The following is a 9,139-nucleotide window of genomic DNA, read 5'->3' as shown; positions in this document are numbered from 1 at the left end:
AGAAGGACCCACACGAGCACAGAGGCTGCAGCTGAGAGACCCACAGCCAGGAGGAGAGCTCGGGGGGGGGGGCTCAGGTGAAGCGGGAGGCAGTCCCAGGCCCTGACACGGGACGGGGGGGGAACTCACTCGGGCCATGAAGGCAGCCTGGTCAGAGGGACGTGTGTCCCCCCCCCAATCTTGTAGCTCTCTCTTCGGGATCACCTGGACAGTGGGGTCAGTGGAGGGTGGTGCATTCAGGAGAGGAGGGGCTCTCCATTTCCCAGAAGCACCAAAGGAGAAGAAAGGGGCTCAGGCATCCGGGGGAAATACACCACAGCGGGATGCGCCATGAGTTTGTGGTCCCAGCTGCCTTGCCAGCGACATGCCCAGAGTCCTCGTGCCTCTACCTTTCCCATCCGTCTCTGAAAAGGAAAAGAACACCACCACCCCCACCCCCCGAAGGCAGCATTTGCCCCGCCAGACTCTGAGTTCGAGGCCCCCCTTCTGGCTTGGGTTGGCCCAACGGCTGGCCCCCGCGCTGCCTTGCAGGAGGCTGCTCCTTAAGCGGCTGGCCACCCGGACCCCGAGGAGGCTCTCCTAGGGTGGCCCAGGAAGGGGTGTTCAAGGAAATTCAATCCCCAGCAGTGCCGCGAGCCTCTCCGGTCGCGGCCACGAGTGAGGGCCGAGAGTGTCAGAAGGCCTCCCCTTCCCCAAGGCTGGCAAGATCGACTCATCCACTCAGCAGAAGGACGTTAGTGAGAGGCAGCAGAGAAAGGCCACAGCTTCAGCTCCCAAGGAAGCAAAGGCAAAGCAGGAGCCACAAGCAAACCAACTGGCCAGAACAGCCGCCAGGTGCCCCGGGGCAGCGGCAGCAGCAGCGGCAGCCGGGGCATTACCTCTGCACGGCCTCCTGATCTGGCTCCCCGTCCGAACTCTCCTCATCCACGGGGGTCACGGCGGGCACTGCCTGCAAGGAGGGAAAAGCAAGGGCTGGGCTCTGCAAGGGGAAGCCTGGACGGGCTTTTCCTGGCCCGCCCGCACAGGGCTCAAAAGACACCTCTGCCCGGAGGGAGCCACTTCAGAAGCTCTCGGGAGGCTCCTGAATGAGAGCAAAGTCCCTGGACCCTGCTCCTGCCCCCTGCCACAAGAGCAAGAAGAGGGGCTGCCCGCCGGCCCGCCTTCAGTGCCGCCCACGCTGGGAAAGGTGCGATAACCGGGGGAAGGAGAATCCACCGCAGACCAAGACGGCTTCTGAGCTACTCACTGGTGTCATGGTAACAAGTGGGGAAGGACCCCGAGGACGCTTCAAGAGCTGCTGTGCGTGCAACTGGATGTTGGCTCCTCCGTCTGACGCCCGTCGCCCCAGAGGCCCCATGCCGTTCAGCAGCTGCAGAGTTGGAGGCTGCAGCAAGGACTGCTCCTGCAAGAGAAGCCGTCCTCGCTACCAGCTCCTGGATGCGCACCAAGGCAGGGCTGGGGGGGGGGGATGGGGCAGCAAAGTTGGGAAGATTTTGCACCTCCTGGCCCAATGGAGGGAGGGGGGGGAGGGGGCCGGTCCACCCACAGGACAGGGACCTCTTCCCAGGGTCAGCCCCGCCCCTCCCGCCCCATACCTTGTACTCCAGCTGGCCGGTGGGCTGCAGGTGCTGCCTGGGGAGCATGCTGGCAGCCACGTTCACGTTGGGAGCCACCTGCAGGAAGGGGGCCTGCGGCGTGATACGCGGGAAGCCCGGCAGCAGCTTCTGGAGATCCTCCAGCACCTCCGTCCTGCAAACACACCCGGCACAACTCAGAGGTGCCTCAGGCCCCCCTGCCCCCCCCCGCCCACATTCTGGATTGGCTCCGGGAGTCTGGATTGGGGGACACCTGCGCGTCTGACTTCTGCCCGGAACCCTCCCGGGCCAAACGGCCTCTGGACCCTGCCATGCGGCGCATGACTGCAGAGGAGGGGACAGGCCCCCCTAAGCGGCCCACGCCACCTCAGACAGGCAAGAGGGGAAAGCCGCCCTCTCCGAATGGGCATGAGAAGCGAGGCCGCGACGGCCAAGCAGAAGCTGCAGCCACCCAAAGCCTCACCGGGGATCGGCCACTCCGACGGTGTGCCTCCTCATGGAGAGGTAGCGCACCAGAGCCTCGGGGGAAGGCTCCTCGCCCTCGTCACTGTCCAGGTTCATGGTTCCGTCGGTCTAGGGGCACAGAAACACACCAGGAATCAGAAGCTTCCAGGGTACCGAAGGGCCGCCCAAGAAAGACGCCACTGAGATGAAGCCGTTTACCTCCACGACTTGGTTCTCGGGGTTGATGAGCTGCACCTGCGGCACATTGATGCTCACCGTGTTACTCGCCGGCTCTGCCTGCAAAGGGGAAACAAGCCGACGCTATTGTGCAAGGAACGCTGCGGGGATCCTGGGGCCTGGTGGCACCGCTGGATACCGGACCCAGAAAGATCTCTGGGCCTGCCGAACTGCACACGTCCAGCGACCTGACCACACAACGCACAAGGCAGGCAGCTCCACCCACACCAGGCCAACCTGGATGCTTGCCGGGGCAGGGAAGGTCATGGTCCGTGGAAGGCTTGGTGTGGCAGTGATGCGCAAGTTCTTGTGCCTCTTCAAACGGTCACAAAGCAAGCTGTAAATCGCACTGTAGTGATCGTAGGCATCTGTCTGTAAGGACTGGAAGGGAAAGAGACAAGCCATCACCTTCCCTCTCCTTCACGGCAGACCCACCCGCCCTGCCAACCCTGGGTGTCTCCGGGGAGCTACCTGGAGGGTGCGCTCCTTATCCAGCCCCATCTCGGCCATGGCCAGCAGCACCTCGTCATTCAGGGGCTCCATCTGCCTCTCGACCTTCACCTGGTGACACTCCACTATGAGCTGGAAAGCACAGGACATTTGTCGTGACTCTCCCTCCCCCCACACACCAGCAGCGGGGTTTGGGGCCTCCGACGGTGGGCCAACCACACAGGACATCTCATCATCATCATCATCATACCTTTATTGGCATTGTAAAAGGGGGAACATTGAGCAAACACATTAAAAAATTGCAAGTTAAAATATCCCAAGATTACAATATATTGCTTCGTATAAAAACGGCGACATATAAAATTTTTGCCACTGAATCAGTTATATTGTCACCAGTGTTGTTAAGTAGAAACAACAGTTTATATGCATCAGGAAAATCCATAATGCTAGATAAGATTGAAGATAAAATACTTTGTCTGATATTGTTATAATAAGGACATTCTAACAACACACGGGACACTGTTTCAATAGCTCCATTTATACAGGGGCAATGTCTATTAATAAGAGGTATACCCTGAAATCTTCTGGTTGAAATCGCTGACGGTAAAACATTAAGCCTGGCAAGATAAAAAATTCTGCGGATTTTTGGGGTTTGTAATTGGTAAAAATAACTGGGGAGAAGTCCTACAGTGGGGAGTATCCCATGGCTAAGAGGAGAGCAGGTCTTATTGGCTGCACTGTATAAATTGGCTAGCTCTGTCTCCAGTACTCTGCTCCTTATTTTTTGAAACGCCTCCGATTCTGAAAGTAAAAGGAGAGATTCGAGGGGAATATTCAGAGTTCCCGGGTTACTCTCTGTGGTTGCTAGCCAAGGTGAAGACTCAGATTCCATTAATAGCTGGTGAATATAGCTGGAAGGGTCAGAGTTATAATGCAGCCGAAGCCAATATTTAAAGGCCACCAGCCATGCCCTAGGGGTCATAAGATTTTGGCCACATTCCAAACATAGGGCTGCACATGGGAACATCTCATCTCCCAGACAACCCGCTTCTCGAGGGAAAGGCTGAGGGACTCTCGAAGGATGCCTGGGCAAACGGCAGCCCACCGTTGCTGCGTGGCAGTTAGCGTGCCAGACTCAGATTTGGGAGACCCAGGTCTGAATCGCCACTCTGCCATGAGGAAGCTGGCTGGATGACCTTGAGCCAGTCGCACAGGCTGAGCCTAGCCTAACCTACCCCACAGGATTGTTGTGAGGATAAACTGGAGGAGAGGCGAATGACGTAAGCTGGTTTGCTTCCCAAAGGGGAAAAGGGCCCCCCGGCAATAAACGAATAAGCAAAATTCACCAGAGAGTCGTGCTGCCTCATAGGCCCCTTCCTTTTAACAAGTAGCCCTGCTACCCAGTATGGGACACACCTATGTCCTGCTCCTGGCACACTGCTTCTAACCAAGGGTGTTTACTTTGAGCAGTTTAGTGTATGTGGGGGGGGGGTCTGGCTCCAAAACCCCACCAAACCCCACACCAAAACCCCCTCCCTGGCATGGCAGAAATAAGGTTCTCTCTTATCGCCAGCAAGATGCTTTTAACACATTCCGGTCTTCTGTACCAGTCACAGCTCTTTGCCCTGCTACGAATCCCACCTGCTCAGGTATCGCTGGCTACCTCAGCCTCTTCCGGTAGGCCACAGGAATCCAATGAGCATGACATATGCTATGTACAGAACGCGAACATCCGTACCATGGAACCTGGGCCCTTGGAGAAAGCATTACAGGTGTAAAGCGACACTCACCGCATCAAACTCTGTGTCCAGCTCTCCAAGTTTCATCCACTTGTGTTTGCAGATCTGTTCCATGGAGAGCCGCCTACTGGGGTCCAACACCAGCATGTGGCGGATCAGGTGCTCACACTCTGCAAGGCAGAGAAGAGGGCTGAGGAATCAGGCACGTAAGCACGGTCGGAGCCTCGGGGACAGAGACCAGTTGCAACCTCATCGTGCAGCCGCGCGCCATAAAAGGACCATCCCAGGAAGCCAAGCCAGAGAGATGGCAAAAGACCTCCGCCGAAGGACACTACCGCCTGGTCCTAGCAAGACCCCGCCACAGAAAGACCTACGCTGCGTAGGTGCCTGCTAAGGCATCCATGTGTCGCTAGTTAGGCGATTCAATGTATATGTGTAAACCGCTCCGAGCCTCCGGGAAGGAGCAGTATAGAAATGTAATGTAATGTAATCCACACCCTAATCCAGTGTGCCGCCAGCCAGCCAGCCCTCTGCCTTCACGCTCGGGACACACATCTGTTGGGACCCTCTAGAAACTCGACGCTAAACTCCTGCATCCCGGAAGGGACTGGCAGCACGCAGTGTGATCTCGCCCAATCCCTGTCACAAGGCCAGTCGAGGGCAGCAGAGCAGGATTTGCCAGCCAGCCCTGGCTTTGGCTACCCCACACACAACAAATGCGATTTTGAGCTGTGTCAACACAAGTACAGTGTCCGGATCACACGGAAGTGATGGTACCGCTTTACTCTGCTCTGGTTAGACCTCACCTAGAGTATTGTGTTCAGCTTTGGGCACCACAATTTAAGGAGGACACAGACAAGCTGGAATGTGTCCAGAGCAGGACAGTGAAGAGGGTGAGGGGTCTGGAGACCAAGCCCTATAAGGAAAGGCTGAAGGAGCTGGGTCTTTTTAGCCAGGAGAGGAGATGACTGAGAGGTGATATGAGAACCCTCTTCAAGTCCTTGAAGAGCTGTCATACAGAGGATGGTGCGGAGTTGCTTTCTGTTGCCCCAGAAGGTTGGACCAGAACCAACAGGTTAAAATTAAATCAGAAGAGTTTTTGGCTAAACATGAGGAAGAACTTCCTGACAGTTAGAGCAGTCCCTCAGTGGAACAGGCTTCCTCGGGAGGCGGTGGGCTCTCCTTCTTTGGCCAGGGATCCTGGTGGGGTGTGTGTGTGTGTCAACTTCTGGGCGTGGAACAGGGGTCACTGCATGTGTGGAGGGGGAGGTATTTGTGAATTTCCTGCATTGTGCAGGGGGTTGGACTAGATGACCCCGGAGGTACCTTCCAACTCTATGATTCAATTCTATGACTCTATCACATAATGCCTGCATACAGTGTGGAGCCAAGAGTGTGGGTTCTAAAGTGTAGAGAGCCTGATGGCGTCTGGGCCTCGGCTCCCAGTTTGGTAGCAAATCTTGTTTTGGGTGTGCTGCATTTCAGGCATTCGGGGGCGATGTTGGTATGTGGGAGAGCCAGGGAGATGATCCAGGTTCCAGAAGGCCAGTCCTACAGGAGGGCAAGACTAAGGGACAAAATGTATTTTGCCTGTAGACAAAACCTGGCAGAGCCAGCTCTCGCCCACTGCAACAAGGGCCAGAGAGGAGGGGGGGTGGGATTAGGAGGAGACCGGGAAGCCTCGCTTCACTTTTCCAGAGGGAAGGTTGTGTATGAGGAACACTTCTTAAGCAATCCAGGGTGACCGTAGACCCTTGGCTCCTTGGCCCTGGATCCTTCTGGGCCCAGAAACAGCTCCCGTACACAAGACAAAGGCCTCCCTTCCCACGGGGCAACCCACTCGCTCACCCTCCGTGGCACAGCTGCCCCTCTCCCCCCGCGCCAGGCTCACCCCACTTTCGTTCTGTTTGTTGCTCTGATGCCCTTTATGAGCCTTTGGCTGTCAGCGGCCTCATCCGCTTTGGCTAAGAGCGTCTGCAGGACAGAAGCACTCTAATAAACCCGGCCCACCCAGCTGCCGCCAGCCAGAGGCAAGAGTCACACCCCACTCCCCAGGGAAGCGCTGCAGCTCAGGACAGAGGCTCGGAGGGACGGGCCCACTGCAAAGGGGTTCAGCTGGCCAGTCAGTGGGGACTGAAAACAGATCAGCCAATATCATAATGCCCCTCTATAAATCAATGGTGCGACATCATTTGGAGTACTGTGTGCAGTTCTGGTCACCACACCTCAAAAATGATATTATAGCTTTGGAAAAAGTGCAGAAAAGGGCAACTCGAATGATAAAAGGGTTGGAACACTTTCCCTATGAGGAAAGGTTTAAGTAATTAGGGCTCTTTAGCTTGGAGAAACGACGACTGAGGGGTGACATGATCGAGGTTTACAAGATTATGCATGGGATAGAGCAGGTAGAGAAAGAGGTACTTTTCTCCCTTTCTCACAATACGAGAACTTGTGGGCACTCCATGAAATTGCTCAGCAGTCAGGTTAGAACAGATAAAAGGAAGTCCTTCTTCACCCAAAGAGTGATGAACACATGGAATTCACTGCCACAGGAGGGGGTGGGAGCTACAAGCATGGACGGCTTCAAGAGGGAATTGGATAAACATCTGGAGCAGAGGTCCATTGGTGGCTCTTAGCCACAAGGTATAGATAGGAACTCTCCATCTGAGGCGAGTGATGCTCCGTATTCTTGGTGCTTGTGTGTGGGGGGGTCCAACAGTGGGAGGGCTTCCGGTGTCCTGGCCCCACTGGTGGACCTCCTGAGGGCACCTGGTGTTTCTGGCCACTGTGTGACAGAGTGTTGGACGGGATGGGCCATTGGCCTGATCCAACATGGGCTTCTCTTATGTTCTTATGACTGCGCGCAACAGGCATACAGAGGTCAGGGATTTGGGGATGCCCAGCAAAACACAGGGCCAATCACAGAGACGGCTCTTCACGAACAAGACGCACCAGGCTGGGTGGAAGCAGAGAGAGAGAAAGCGACTTGTTCAACTAATTAACAGACGCAGAGAGGCTAAATACGGAAACCTTCACTGGATCGACTCACAGGGCCCTGGCTTTTCACTTGTCCCCTCCAGGAAACCAAGAAAGCTCGGATGCCTCTCGGTGGCTGGTACCGCGGCTTGCCTGGCAGGCCTCTGACGGGGCTGCCATCGACCAAGGCCTGCTGGAGACGGAGATGGAATGGGAAGGAAAGGAGTCCAGGGACACGCAGACTCAGAGGCCCCCAGGGAACGGACAAATAGCTCCATCCTGGCTGAGGTGTGATGGCTGCTCCAAGTACTCAAGCAAGCTAAAGAAGGAACCGTCCTGTGAACCACAGGCCTCTGCCAACCCAAGGAGGGGCCGTGGCTCAGAGGCAGAGCAGCTGCTTCGCACACAGAAGGTCCCGGGCTCATTCCCCAGCATCTCCTCCACTTCAAAGGGCTGGGCATTGGCAGGTCGGCACGCTGCCGTGGAGAGCCACTGCCCCCCAGGGTGGACAAGCGCTGAGCCTGGCGGGCCAGGGCTCTGACTCGGCAGAAGCCGAGTGTTTGAGGGCTCAGACTGCCTGCACGGAATCTGCCAGAGGTTAAGCCAAGGACCTCCCGTCAGAGGCCGCCAGCCCCGCCTGCAGCCGCCTTCTACTCTGGACCCCTGGATGCTTGGCGGCACCGGGATTCTGCCTCGCCTCCCCTGCCATGGCAGTTTCCGAGGTGGCTGCCTGCCCAGAGCCTGGTGCTGCACTGCGAGTCGTTCAGCCACAAGGAGCTCTGATTAACGATGCCCACAGGAAACCTGCATTCGCTGCTATGGAGAGAGCTGCTGTGGGCTGAACATTCATCTTCCTCCCGTTAACTGCTGACGGCAAGAAGGCTGCCGTCTGCCCCGGAAAGAGCTGAAGGCACCGGGCTCCTGGATGGCCTCTTGCCAGGCGCAAGCAAGCAAGTCCACGACGAGTCTCCCACACCCACCCCCGCCAAGCCCCTCCACCCTCCATGTTTCCAAAGGGGTTCCAAATTAACTGTGGAAAGAGAAAGCAGCCTCCTGCCCCATGGACTACAGCGCCCACGCCTTTTATCGACACCTCAAGGAGAACAGGAGCAGTGAGTGCCAGGCATCCAGGGAAGCCAACGGGCATGACCGCTCCCTCCAGCAGCTTGGAGGAGGTATCAGAGAGAGCTCCCAGGAGAGACAGAAAGCGGAGTCCTTCAGCCTCTGGTCAAAGCACACTCTTCCTCACCCACAGGGGAGACAAGGGGCACGTGCGGGGGGGGGGTCCACTGGACCCGGAAGTGAGAGGAGAGGGGGTTAGGCAAGCCCCCACACCACCACCCTCTCATAGGAACATAAGAGACGCCAATGTTGGATCAGGCCAAAGGCCCATCCAGCCCAACACTCTGTATCACACAGTGGCCAGAAATACCAGGTGCCACCAGGAGGTCCACCAGTGGGGCCAGGACATTAGAAGCCCTCCCACTGTTGACCCCCCCAAGCACCAAGAATACAGAGCATCGCTTGCCCCAGAGTCCCTCTCTATACCTTGTGGCTAATAGCCACTGATGGACCTCTGCTCCATATGCTTATCTAATTCCCTTTTGAAGCCGTCCATGCTTGTAGCCGCCACCACTTCCTGTGGCAGTGAATTCCACGTGTTAATGACTCTTTGGGTGAAGAAGGACTTCCTTTTAT

The 9,139-nt window shown here is 56.6% G+C and overlaps 1 protein-coding gene across 1 annotated transcript in view; it reads right to left on the bottom strand.

Annotated features, from left to right (window-relative positions):
- The window catches only part of SIK3 (SIK family kinase 3), a 43,995-nt gene that overhangs the window by 20,891 nt on the left and 13,965 nt on the right, over positions 1–9,139 (bottom strand). The window contains exons 6-13 of the mRNA XM_015428056.1: positions 4,517–4,635; positions 2,748–2,858; positions 2,514–2,657; positions 2,259–2,336; positions 2,059–2,168; positions 1,596–1,749; positions 1,247–1,402; positions 879–949 (exon numbers count right to left, since the gene is read on the bottom strand). Of these exons, the coding sequence (XP_015283542.1) occupies positions 879–949; positions 1,247–1,402; positions 1,596–1,749; positions 2,059–2,168; positions 2,259–2,336; positions 2,514–2,657; positions 2,748–2,858; positions 4,517–4,635 (943 nt within the window). The remainder of the gene's footprint in view (positions 1–878; positions 950–1,246; positions 1,403–1,595; positions 1,750–2,058; positions 2,169–2,258; positions 2,337–2,513; positions 2,658–2,747; positions 2,859–4,516; positions 4,636–9,139) is intronic.

This window comes from Gekko japonicus, unplaced genomic scaffold (genome assembly GCF_001447785.1).
Source record: "Gekko japonicus isolate JY-2015 unplaced genomic scaffold, Gekko_japonicus_V1.1 scaffold1031, whole genome shotgun sequence".
Taxonomy (NCBI): domain Eukaryota; kingdom Metazoa; phylum Chordata; class Lepidosauria; order Squamata; family Gekkonidae; genus Gekko; species Gekko japonicus.
This window is presented reverse-complemented; position numbering and strand designations above follow the sequence as displayed.